We start from the raw sequence: 13998 nt of genomic DNA on the forward strand, positions 1-13998 counted from the left end.
TAAGTATATAACACAGACTGGCAAGATATGACTTAACCATGGCAGAAGAGGAACCACAGCACATCTGAAAACATGCCCATGAAATAGAAAAACAAAATAAAATTGTTAGTATTTATGAAAGGAAATACATGATAAAATGGCATACAAGGATGAATTCAATGACTCAGAACAGCCCTTGTTTTACTGTGGTGTTATGTTTTAAGAAAACTTACATTTTTGTTAAAAATTATCTACATTTCTTATAAGCCCAGATTTCTCCTTCAGTTCAACTTATCTAAGTTCCTTCCTTCTCTGCTTCCTAGAGAGAAAACAACGTTCCCTTCCGTGTTCTAGACTCTCACGTACCTCCAGTCAGGTGGTCACAGCTAGCCAGCTGTCCATTATTATTACAATTACATTTCTGACAGTAGCCTCCATATTTTTGTGGATTTCCAAAATATCCTGGAGCACAGCTAGATAAAGAGATATAAATAACTTTTATTAAATATTTGATGCTAATTTTCCTTGACAAAAAACACCAGTTATTCTCCTGAACAAACTTTCAAGAACTTTTGATTCCATGTCTTGAGTTAGACAAAAAGGGTTTCTTTTTGATTTACAGTATCCTCTGCATTATACTAAAAATATCTTTCCAAGTACTGCAGATTTTTTTTTTTCTAAAAATAAAAGAACTCCCATAACGCTCATGTAGGAATAATTCACTTAATCTAAAAAAATACATTGCACACAGATACATACATACACAGAGAATTTGACAAGGCCTAACCCAGAAAACCACACCATCCCACCAGAAAACACATATTAAGGAGGATCATAGTGCAAGCACATGTGAGACATGTCAAACAGCAATGGCACTGAATGACACTCTCAGCTTTCTGCTGGGTGACACCTCCTCTTGCCATCTGCCAGCAAAGCAGTCTGTGGAAGTGATCTCTGAACGTTTTATAGGCAAAATATATTGCCCCAGCTGGCTGGCTAATGTTCCTAGAAATCACTCTGTCGTAAGATCTATAGGGGAGGTAATGTGTGACGGTCATGGTGAGCATCATGGGCCATGGTGAGCAGCTGATGCATAGGTATATTGGGAAGGGAAAATCTGGCTACGATCTGCAGCTTGGATGCCAAAGGTAACAGACTTGAAGCACTAGACAATGTGCTACTGGAGCTACTGTCTTCAGGTGAGACATCACAACTTATTGGCCTCAAGTTTCCAAACCAGGTAACACCACTCCGTTATGATTGAATTTCCCCTGGATTTGAAACTCAGTGAAATTGCTTCCTCTGCTTGCCCAAAACTGCCATGCTGTTCCTCTGTTCCTCTTGTGCTTTGCCAAACTGCTGCAACGTTCCAGCAAATGAGGTGGCTTCAGTGCTGTGTTTGTATGCTCCAGAATGATTTGGGATGAAGGGCATTGTGTTAAACGTTATGTGGTGGCTTTTGGATAACTAAGAACACTGAAGCACCATCAGGCACATTAGAGGAAATGTGAAAAGGTTTTTAACTCAAAAAGGAATGAAGGAAGTGGAGTCATTATTACCAGAACGAGTGCAGGATGAGGCAGGGCACAAGGCACTTAGGCAAAGAGGCTCACTCTTTTCTTTTTTGATTAAACTGTGTAGTCACTAAATAGCCTGTGGAGATTTGTTTACATTTCTTCAGGGAGTGTTTAGTTTTCATCTAGAATTACACTATAGCACCACTCTAGCAGCTATTCCTATAAATAAATACTCCTTAAGCATGTGCATAGTACATATATGTGTATGCCCATATATTACCCAACAGACACAACCTCCTTTTATGATGTCTCTCAAAAACCTTGGTCTTGAGAAATAAGTCACTTACCGTTCACAACGAACTCCAGTATAGCCTTCTTTGCAGAGACAATGAATTTCTTCACCATTTGCCACACAGCCAGTTGCAAATCTTTGAGAAGCAGCAAAAATATTATTGTAAGCAAAGAGGTTTTACACTCTAGAGGCTAAATTAAGTTAAATTATTTTAAAATTAAAAAGGTTTTATACCGCCAAATTACTTCTCAGCTAATTTAATTGCCTCTACCTAAATTGCTGTGGCTAATTATTTGAAGCTTCATATTTTTTGTATAAATTCTTCCCATAGACTAAAAAATAGTCATTTCCTGACCCTCTGGACTAAGAATAATAGTTCACTACCCAAGGAATGCCTAAAATAAACCTTAACAGTGATGCCGTAAAATAAAACAAGTCTGGGTAGCTATTTTATCTTACTAGGCAAGAATCAACAGCCTGTTTTCTTCCTGTTTAGATAGCTTTTTTTTTTCATGAGTGGAAACACTAGAGGATATTTTTATGTAGCTAATATCGTGGGGGATTTTGGTTTGTTTTTAACCAAGGCAGAATAGAGTTTTAGAACGCTTGCTATTTCCATTTCTTAGTCTATGAACATTTGCATAAAACAAGTCTATGTATCAAAGACAGATGTCTGCACTACGAATTACATATAATTTGACTGGGTGGAAAATGGTCAACTCCAATAATGCCAGGTGGGATGCATTTCTTATGTCAGGAATGGTATTTACCACCCTAATGTGCAGCTATGAAGCTGCACAGGTTTATGGTCTGCCTAGGTATTTCATCACTCTTAAAGCAAAAGATGACTGCAAATATGTTTGGTCAGCCTCAGGCAAACACCTGCAGAAGAGGCCAATGCTGTCAAAAACAGATCTATCAGAGTTCTCTGATGAATGAAAAACGTGCCTATTGTTTGATAGTGTAAATCTCTTACTTAAGGCTACTCAGTGTTTGCTAATGCACCTGGCAAATGCTATGTGGTGCCTTTAGTAATTTATAGGTTAGAGATTTAAAAAATCTATATATGGTTTTATATAACATGTTTCGCCTTTCAGAACTGTCCTATGATGACAATGTGGCTAAACATACAGTGCATTTGAAATGCAATTTACTGCCCAATTTTAAAAGCCTGGCAACCTTATTAGATCCAATGAAATGGACTTTTTTCTAGCTCAGTAGGTTTGCTCTTCAAACAGAGCATCCACCTGAAGACTAACCATACTCTTTCAGAAATCTAGATAGGTGCTTAACAACTTCAGTGTTTTTATATTATTTTTGCATCCTACTAAATTTTCTGAATTCACATAAAAGGCTTGTTTAATTGACTCACATCTTGCATTTCAGTAAACAAGAGAGATTCTGGCTATGCCCAGTAAGGGAAAAGACTCTCATCCCATATTTCTCTCTATGAAGGAGTAACTGGTGGTTTTGTACTATAAGCCCATTACAGCTGCCTGGGGGTCCCCCAGGTGATGACCAACATGTCTTTGTGGTTCAGGAACTGAGTGAGAATTGGAATACTCAGCTTAATAAAAAAGGCAATGCCATGAGGCAGAGCACTAAGTTACTGCTGGCCTAACATGCCTCAAACGGATCTGATACCCCACCATGTTGGGTGATATGAAAACACGGAAAAAGATTATCCTGCAGTAGTAGTTGCGTTGTGGGTTGGTTTGTTGTTTTGTTTTGTTTCTCTTCTTCCTGTCCTCTATACTCTTAACTACTCATGACCTTTTACTGTACCTGTTTGTATAAGGGCAAGGACACACTCGACAGGAACCTTGAGTGGCATCTCCAAAATAACCATCTTTACAGCGCTCACATTTGTCCCCAGCAGTATTATACTGACAGTTCTTTAAAAGGAAACAAGCAAGACAGTTAACAGCTTTTTACCACTCAATATGGCTTTTTAAAAAAATTATAGCCAATCTACTCAGAGGATGTGTCTTTTCCTTCCACATAACTAAGCATTTCTTGCCAAACTGCCTTCATGACCAGAACAGATTGATTCCAATGATTCTTTAAATTGTAGAAAGCACAATTTGCTCACTATTGTAGAAAAGTAACAGATAAATAAGCAGCATTAAATATATATTTTAAGGAATCAAATTAGATACGTAGTTTGTTAAGCACCAGTCCATTAATGCACTCTCTATGTCATGATATATCAATTAAAAATTACTATGTTTAAATGGAACTTCTAATTAGTGTTAAGATTCAAAATTTAAAGGCAGATGTCATTTAGAAGCATGCTATTAATTGAGCTCTTTAAAAAATCCCGTGAAATTAATAAAAAAAGTCTTTATCTTAGTAGCTTCAGATCAGAATTGAATTTCATGTACTTTCTCCAGTGTATATGTAATTTTAATTATCTGGGGTAACTGGAATAAATAATGAAAAGAAAAGGCTGGGAAAACAATTGAATCTGATATAATTGAGGCACTTTTTTGATGACAAAATTGTTGGGAATTATATCTTACTTTAGAAACAGTCCTATTCCTGGTGCTGTGCAATTGTCACAAACATTTATGCATTACAGGAAGAGGATGAACAAGTTGCTTTTGCATTACCTAAATCAACACTAATTTAAAATAAAAGTCGTTCAAATATAGTTTTGATCAGCCATAAAAACTCCATGTGACCAACACTCAAGAGACATTCATACTCCCGTGTTCTACAACTGTTTCCTTCAGTGTGCAACATACTGATCCAGTGTCCCACAGAGTTGGGGGTATACTAATAAAGTGAAAGGTGGAAAGAGAAAGTGTGAAGTTGTCTGAAAACAATCACTGAGCAGATTGCACTCCCATTTCATGGACTTTAGTGGCTTAAGGCTATGGCTGAAGGCCCTACTACCACATTTTGCAGCAGAGGAGCATTTTTCCCTGCAAATGAGATAGTTGTGTCTCACCCATCTTCTCTCACACTCCATTCTCCAGATTTCTTCACACCCAGATTCCCTCAACCACATCAACAGCCCTTCCCTCAGCCGCTGCAGGTAGTAACCCCTAGTTTGGTTTTGTTTTGGTTAAAGAATTAAATTTGTGGCTCACTTGTGAAAAGTTCTGGGAAAGAACAGGAAAAGTTCGAGTTCATGTGTGGGCCATTTAGCTAGGGAAAGCTAAAGAAATATGAAGACACTATGTGTGTAAAAAGAACCATTTTAAAATGCAGCCTCTACAAAAGCTGGTGCATGTATTCCTGAAAAATCTTCATGAAAAATTCAGAAAGTTTCTGAAAAATTAATGTAAATTGTTATAATCCTGAAAAATAAATTAAACTGCAAAAAGACTAAAAGAGAAGTCTTTAAAAATAACTGCTTTGGTGTCATCTTGGAGGAACCTTTCCCAAAGTTTATCTCTTGACTTTTATTTTACTCACTTCTCTATAGAAATTGTGGAAATTCCATATATTGCCAAAGAAAGTTTAAGATATGTCACATATAAGCCACTCTTAATGTGGCATGTTCTTCCTCTTGCTACACGGTGCCTAAGGACTGAAGAACATAACGCTGTGCTCCCAAGGCATGGTGGAATGAAACCAGAGCAGCAACGCCCTCATGGGTCCTCCTTCAAGCTTCACAGGGCCAGAGACACCCCTGGAGTCACAGCATCTCCAGACCTCCAAGAACTGACAGCTTTGAAAGGAAGACTCTCAGGTGGCTCCATACGCACCTGGACGGCACAAGGAAGCCAGAACAGAGCATGTCAGGACCACAACAGAAATACCTATGTACACAGGGGTTACATGACATGAAACAACTTGTCATGGGATGAGCAAGTCTTAGCGTCATGCTGCTGCTGAGAGAACCTGCCTTTCAGAAGGAAAGGCAGGGACCATGAGGACACAAAGCCCGACTTGTGGCAGAGGGCTAGCTTTCCTCTGCAGAGGAGAAGCAGCTCTTTTGTCTTCTTCATCTCCTCCTGTACCTTGTTCTCCTCTACTTTCAGCAGCGCAGCACTGCTCCCCTGTCCTTCCACCAGCAACCAGTGGGACAAGTGTTGCCTGGGCTGGCAAGGATTGCACTGCTGCCACGGAGAAAAGTGTCAGCCTGGGTTCAGCCTCAGAAAGCCTTCTCTGGAGGCTGTCACTGGAGAGACACTGACATGTGAAGGTATGAACACTGACATGTCCAGTGTTCCAGGTGAGAAGTGGGAAGAAGGAGGCCACGTGAGCAAGATTTGCACCTCGGATATGAAACTTAACAGCTCCACATTGGGAAGCCTCCTTGTCCTCTCTGCACCAATACAGGTCTTTGTTCCATGGCTCCTCTACACAAACTTTCTTCTTGGCTCATGATGGAAATACAGGCCCTCTGGGCTTTCATTTTTCACCGCATTATCCTGGATGACTTCGCTTGCCCTAAATTTTGTCCCAGGGCCAAGTGTTGATTTAGCTCTATCTATCTGAAAGTTAATCTATCTGAAAGTGAGAAGGAGAGGCTAAAGAGAATCCTAAATCACATACTTCATGAGGTAAAAGAAAAAATTGTGTTTGTTTTTGGTTTTGTTTTTGTTTTTTTTTTCCCTTTATAATTTTAATCTGAAGTAAAACGTCCTCAACTTTATAGCTCTGCTGCAGCACTTTCCTGTCATGGCCTGCCCTGCCTCTCCAAAGCAGCAGCCTGTAAGTCATCCCCCAGAATGTGCAGAATTGGTTTATAAGTTTCCATTAAAGCAAGAGGGTTGGTGGAGACAAAGTCAGGGGAATGACATAACGCACAGGAATGCACCGCAGGCAGAACGGATGCAGCACGAACAAGGAAGAAATAACAGAGAAGACAGACCATGAAAGATGTTGGCATGGTTCTTGTTTACACAGTAAGTGAAAAATTAGTGAAAAGTTTTTTTAAGTGGGAACTTTTCAGAACAAACTGTTCAAAGAAGCCTAATGGATATAAGTCAGAGAAGCACAGTCGGCCAAATGTCACACTTGCGTTGCTATGAGGGCTGATCCATTCCCGGGAGGCGGCTTGGGGTTTAATATCATATGCCAGGGAGCAAATCTGCCTCACTATACCTTCTGTAACAGCTGAAATTTCCTAATTAATCTACCATCTATCCCCTTTATCTCATCTTATTTACTCCAATATTTTTAAATTAATCTAGCTGTAAATTAAGATTAGTGGAGGTTTACCGATGATGATTAAAGAAGAGATACTGCAAAGGCTATGCTATGTGTTGGCAAACCCTAGTATATATGTATAAAACTAAGTACTGCATATGCCATGGTAAGATCCATATTCATTGTAAATAACTGCAAACACATATGTACTGTTTTCATGCCTTTTTTATACCATGAGCTAACAAAAATTATAGGGGAAAGAAGAAGACAAAAACAAGGACACAAATTATTCTAACCATCCACAGTTACATTAAATTTACATGTAAGTGTATGAAACTTACGTTTATTAACAGTAAAAGATACAGAGAATGAGGATCATTTTAAGTTTAAGTTGCTAGGAGTTTAACAATACTGTATAGTCTATGCTGCAATAAGATAAATGTGAGGGTTTTTTCACTTAAAAAAAAATATTTCTTGAATGTTAGTATTTACTTACAATACATTTTCCAGTACCATCTTGACACCTATTTGAATTTCCATTGCAGCTGCAGGGGACACAGCGTCCAGTGAATAATCCTTTATTCTCACGATAAAATCCAAGGGCACATTCCTAGACAATAAGCAGAGAGAAGAAAAATAGTGAGTGTTGGCGAAAATAAAGTTTTACAGGTTATGGGAAGGGTATTTTGAAATTGTTTGCCATTTTGAAGCGGTAGTGAAGGTATACATTTCCTTGCAAGCTCTTCTAAGCCCATACTGTTGAAGCCTGTATTGTTGTTTAAATCATAAGTATTTTAACACAGTGAATAGCAATGAATGGAGCTGAAGAAGTTTCATCTGAACCCTGGGCTCTACACTTTGTGGTAGTGGGGATTTCATCATTTTGACTCTAACCTCTGTGCAAAATACATTTCCTGTGGCTATGTACAAAGGTGTGGAATATGATTTTTAAACCACAGAAAAAGATTTGGATATAGATTCACAGTACAGTGTTCTCAAAGAGGAATACATGGAAATCTCACATATTAGCTAGTGGTTAAGTAAAACCTTGATATTAATTTAATTACACTGTGTTCTTTGGAAATACTTCTAATGAGATCTCTTTTACACGAATTCATCATGACTTCCACAACAACTCTACCTGGAGCTATACAAAGCTATGGTTAGACAGAGGTAGGTGATCTTACGAAACACACAGAGCGGTCTAATTCTAAGTACAAGCTTGTCCAAGAGATCTGGGAAGCATGAGAAGAATGTTCAGCTCTTGAGAACACAGGAGCAGGAGCACAGCCTGTCATATCAAAGTCAGGTTTAAATAGAGAGCTGAACCAGAGGAATGTTATGAATGAAGCAAGAGACATGAAGTTGTCAGCATAAACCAGGAAGGTAGTAACTAATATATTAAAACCATGTTCTTCTTTGGCTTGGGCAGGGAAAGTGCAGGGGTAGGGAAAGTACAAGCAATTCTTGCTGGGCAGGCAGACTTTCCATGTATAGACCAATTAAAAAAATTCATGCCCACGTTCCCTGCTCAGCACCCTCCTCCTGGCACACCAACCACACCAAAAATGGCTGGACATAAATCTGTCCTTTCTACTCCTAGTTCCTTTTGACTAGTAACTAAGCTGGTGTGGTGCAAGGAAGATCAGCAGCTGTATGAAAGGGGGGAGAAGGCTGTGCTCCCCACAAAACCAACATTTTCCAGGTTCCTGCCTCCAGCAACGTACTTCTGCACTGCACCTATAACTCACCTCCACCTCACCATTAGGGGTGGCCCCAATGACATTCAGAAAACAGGTGACAGATGAGCTTTAAAGCCATAAATCTTTTCTCATAGCAATTGCACCACCAAGACCGATGAGACTAATATGAAGAGCAAAAGGTTTGGAGGACGGTGTCTCGAAACATGTTCAAGCGATGTGAGGTGTAAGTACTTATGCAGGGACAGGATTAATGAATGAATTTGTCAAAAAAAAAAAAAAACACAAAAAACTAAAAATCACCTCTCCCAAAGCAGATCCCAAAAGGAATATTGAGTTATTGCTGTTTAAACAACAGTTGCTAGCAACACCTTTGCCTTCTTTATATGTGGGATAAATTAAATTTAAAAAAATAAAAGCAGAAAACTAGTATCATCAAGAGTTTTTAGTACTGAATTCAATGTGAGCAAGGACTGAATTTCGATTAGGCACTTGGAACCCTTTAGATACATTTTTCAAATGGTGAATAAGTTCCCTGAACAACAGGGAGCCAATATCCACAGCTTCTGAAGGAAACAGGGCCTGAAATACATTAAACAGCATGACTAAGTAAAATATAGGCTCTAATGCATGCAAATTTTATTTACTGAAAGTCTCTTTTGGAGAGCAAAATGAGTCACTTATTTTAAAAATACATCCAAATGCATTTGGAAAAAATCTGTGCAGCCTTTTGTTTTTCTATTTATGCTGTCTTTAAAACAACACATTTGGAGTACGTGGGCACTTTGTTTTTGAAGCAGCGTTCATGATACTGACAAATTATTCCAGATGAAGATAAAGCTCCAGGCACTTTACAATGCTTTGGAGTTCAGGCTGACTGTTTTCAAGTAAACAGCAATTTAAAAGCAACTTCTAGCACACACTTTTGTTAGCAAATTACTTTGAGATATAAGATTAGCCTGCTTATTACTTTTATATTAAGTAGTGTATAAGTTGTTATCAAATTACTTCATTTAAAAGCAAAGAAAAAAAGGACACACAAGATGAAGGGAAAATGAACAAATTACCTGTCTCAGGTAAAAATCCCTTTGAACTTGCTGCTGCTGACTCCCCTCCTGCAGGTGAGGATACCATAGCCTCTGTTGCATATCTTGTGCTAAACAACGCCCCAGGGCTACTAACATGACAGCCAGCCATCCTACATTCCTTGGCCTCCACGCTTGGGCCATCGCTTTCCTTTAGCTCCGCTGCAAACATACACTGCTCTCCTGTTGGCGCTCGCTCGTTCTCTTATACTCACCCTTCTTCTCCAGCTTCTGACTCAGATTAATGAGGCGCTGCGCTGCGATGGGCCCCACCTTTAAACTTTATCCATGAGTCAAGCTGTACAGCACACATTACCGTTCCTGAGGTTAACAAGTAACCCCGCAGTTCCTGTAGCTCAATATATACCTAAGTCGGGGTGTGGCAGGCATCACCTCCACCCCACCTAAGGCAGCCAGACAGAGCTTGGTGATTAGAGCAGTAGATCACTGCCTGAGTAATGCTGCATAAACATACGGGGCTTATGAACTACCCAGGTGAGTGTCTTGATCACTTCCTTTCGTTATGTATTTCTACAAGGTTATACAAAAAAACCCCCAACAATTTAGTTTATTGAGGCAGTCTGTTGAAAGCAATGGAATGGCAGGAGGAATTTCAGTCAATGCTCATCAATTTGTTTGTGGCACAGAACATCAAATATATGAAAAAACCCCACATTTCTAGAAATACTTCCAAAATGGTATCTGACAGAGGATGAAAAGCTGCCCTGAGCCGCGCATACACACATGAGGCATAAGCCAGCCATAAAAGTTGTTTTGGTCGGTCTCTCTGCAGCTGCTCCAGTCTAGAAATTATTCTTTCATTCTCATTTCAAAAATGTTTGCAAGGTTAGTACAGCAATTGCTGCTTTATGGTAAGCCTCAACCATTTTCTGAGAGAATAATTCCTCATATTTTGTGCACTTTGTACACTGCTTATCTCTCCTGTATTTTATTCTGCTGCCTTGAATGCTTACATGTGGGAACAGTCAAGCTCTAAACTAAGCAAAGTGACAACCAAAAGAATTACAGCTATAGGACCAGCATGAGGGACGAGATATACAACTGTAGCTAGGATTTCACCATTCTTCAGGTAATAGTGTTACTTTATAATGTTTACATTATCTTTCATAAAAATATCTCCAAATATTTTTTTGCAAATGTGTTAACTTCAGCTTTCAAACATTTTCCTATAAAACAGAAAAGTATCCAGAATTATCTATGTCCAGGTTACTTCCCTTAGACCCTGCTAAAATAAGGAACACCAGGAATCTTCACTGTGTAGAGTCTCACAGACTGTGATCAAGTCAATTCTGACCTTCTCTGCATTAAAGTAAGTACCAACCAAGATTATTCAGCCTGTCACAGGACATCACAGGAGAATCCCTCGTTATAGTGCTGTACACATACAAAATGACATTCACAGCTCCACAAAAGCAATCACGAGTTGAATAACCCTACAGTGCTTCTTAGACAGTGAAAGTATTTGAGCCATTGAAAGTGGCTTACAAGAAGCATGTTTAATTACTTTAATAACCAGGCTGTTCTTCTAACTAAATCAGTGTGAACAGCTGTAGGCAAGACAGAAGATAATGGTACAGGATGGAGGCAAATGCTTCCGACCTGACATGAGTCACCAGCATACTCCGGAGGGCAGGAACATCTCTCTACGCTGTAGGCAACACTGCCGCTTCCCATGCTGGTGGCTTCTTCCAGCCCAACCTCACCAAGGGTTAATCGCTGAGTCTCCGTGAAGTAAAGGCCTCTGATGTGTAAACCATCTAGTCGAGACAGGATTATCATCAGTTCTTCTCTGGATACAAGGTTATTGCTGCTGGCATGCCTGAAGTTTCCCTGCACATTAAGGGCACAAAATGAGCACAACCCAGCTGCTTCTTTTTTAAGAGGATCTGCAAAGAAGACAGGATGACAGGAAAAAGGGAGAAAAAAGAAGTGTGGAACAGACTCCTATAGTGCCAAGTGGTGTGGGGTGAAACAGAGGTCAGGAAAATAAATATAATGAATGTGAACACAGCAATAATTACCATTAAAAGGGGTGTAACCTATACTTTGCAAGCTATGTATAGGTTTGAGGTATCAAAAAGTGAAGAAGCATATAGGTTCTTCTTCAGACATCCAAATTTCTTTGAGGTATCACCCACCAAACCACAAAACAGTGGAGGAAAATGCTTTTATTTTTAAGAGTAAGTGAAGTCCTACAAATCTAACCTTTGAGGTCTGCCTTCACATGCTTTCTTGCTACTAATAGACACAGCATTACTGAAAATGAAATCTAGCATGAAGAAACATTTTAATTTTTGCCTACACATGAGACGGAAATAACCTGGTTTGAATTTCTGAGCACAGATTTAAGGTAGGAATGATCCCTGCTCCCTTCAGCTACCTAAATGCTGGACACCCATTCAAGACTAGGTACCTAGACACCAAGAAAAACAGATAACAGTTCATTCCATCCCTATTAAGTACATGTCTAGGGCTGCAATGAATCATCTTCCATTGATGACTGATTCCAGTATTACTCCACTGGCCCTGGAGGGAGTGCTACGGACTAGATTGGACAAGATGCCTGACTTAAAGGTGCTAAAAGTAAGTGGCATGAACAAGAACCCAGATTCAATGTGGCACTAAAGAGGGAAAATAAAGTTTTTACTTAAGATCCGCAGCATTAAATTTTATATTCATTAACATTATCAGGTATTTGGCACTTCTGCATGATTTATGTGTCACTGGGAAGAAAAGCGAAGGTCATTCTATTTTTGTTTCTTACCTCAACCAGGTGCACACGGCCATGATATTGACGGTCAGGCAGTGGGTTGTTGGGATCCATGTAAACAACTTTCATTTGCTGGCCCTGTGTGAGAATGAGGATAAAACACTGATGTTTCACTACTCTTTACAGTAAACTGTTCAGATGCAATAAAATTTGGTTAAGCACATTAATGCTGTTATTTGGGGGATGAAAACTTAAGTAATACTAGGAAAACTGTATATCATTTCATCAGTGAAGTTGTATAGCAAACACTGTGTTTGAGTCAGCAGAGTTTTCACTGCTTTTGCCTAGTAATAACCTTGCTTTCCAATAAAACACCAAGAGAATTAAATTACTGCTTACCAGTTTTCAGAGGAACTAGTTATTACTTTTGAGTAAAAACACTTCTATATTTTCAGTCTCCTTTGCTGCCACACCGTCTCAGAAAAGGAGCTGCTTCCTGATATCATCTTTAGAGCTTACCTTGGAAATTTGTGGCTGGCAAGAGGAGGGGAATAAGACTAATAAGGGACTGAGGAACAGGGACTCTGACTTGACATCCTGGTGCAGTTTGGATACTACCGTAGTACTTTTACCGTAGTACTTTATGGGACAGGTTTCCCAGTGAGAATCCTAGAATATTGAGTTAGTATTTCTGATGGTCTGAAGAAAAAAAGTCACTCCCTTAGGAATTTCAACAAACAGTAAAAGATTTCAATTGTGGCCTTAAACTGGTTAAATTAAAAAAACTGTTAATCTAAAACAAATTTTTACTTCAGCCCTTTGAAGTCTTCTAATTATACTTCATTTTATGCTGAAGAAAATTCTCACAAAAAGCAAGATTAATTACATATGGAATCCAATGCACTTTGCAGAGCTGAGGCCATACTTGTTGACAACTGTGCAAGGCATTAATTATTTTTTTTTCCACAGGTGCATTCTACAGAAATAAAAAATCTGTTTTATCTTTTCATTTGCTCTCAAGTTAGTTATGCTTAATAATATGTTACTTTGGCAAGAGAGATAGGTGTGTGTTGATGGCTTTGAATAAAATGTAGTAAGAGCACGTTAATAGAAATGCAGCAAGTAATAAAAGTTAAGCACACTATAGGAGCAAAATCTGCCACAGTTGTCATTTAACAGAAAAAAATTCTGGTATTGTTATTGCTTAAAATAAAAAGTTTCAAAACTTACTGTTAGTTGTATATCAGGTCTCTTATCCAGAAGAACCATGCCCTCACTAGGTAAGCCAAAAGATTTCACTTGGTAACTTAGGAAGCCACCATATGAAGAAAGCTATAACAAAATGCACAAAACCAGAGGTATTTTACTGTGCTATTGCTTGATATTAATATAACTTTGTATTCAAGTTTACCCCATTTTCCAGCACTGCAGATAATATATTTACTCTTTGTTCTTTAGTCCAAAAATAAAAATATGTGTTCCTTGGAAGAAAATTCTTTAAATTTGTTTACTTAGCATATCTGGCATCACTTTTTGAGCAGTACCTGTCCTCTGGAAGGTTACCTGCACTGGGTTGTTTTTTTTCATA

General features: G+C 38.8%; 1 protein-coding gene across 1 annotated transcript in view; it reads right to left on the reverse strand.

The window, feature by feature from the left end:
- LAMA3 (laminin subunit alpha 3) overlaps positions 1-13998 on the reverse strand; it is a gene marked incomplete at both ends in the record, with an annotated part of 116709 nt that overhangs the window by 30198 nt on the left and 72513 nt on the right. Inside the window, 7 exons of the mRNA XM_080340023.1 lie at positions 346-452; positions 1844-1924; positions 3574-3683; positions 7391-7504; positions 11300-11530; positions 12465-12548; positions 13641-13742. Of these exons, the coding sequence (XP_080196149.1) occupies positions 346-452; positions 1844-1924; positions 3574-3683; positions 7391-7504; positions 11300-11530; positions 12465-12548; positions 13641-13742 (829 nt within the window). The remainder of the gene's footprint in view (positions 1-345; positions 453-1843; positions 1925-3573; positions 3684-7390; positions 7505-11299; positions 11531-12464; positions 12549-13640; positions 13743-13998) is intronic.

This window comes from Nesoenas mayeri (genome assembly GCF_963082525.1).
Source record: "Nesoenas mayeri genome assembly, chromosome: 2".
NCBI classification, from domain to species: domain Eukaryota; kingdom Metazoa; phylum Chordata; class Aves; order Columbiformes; family Columbidae; genus Nesoenas; species Nesoenas mayeri.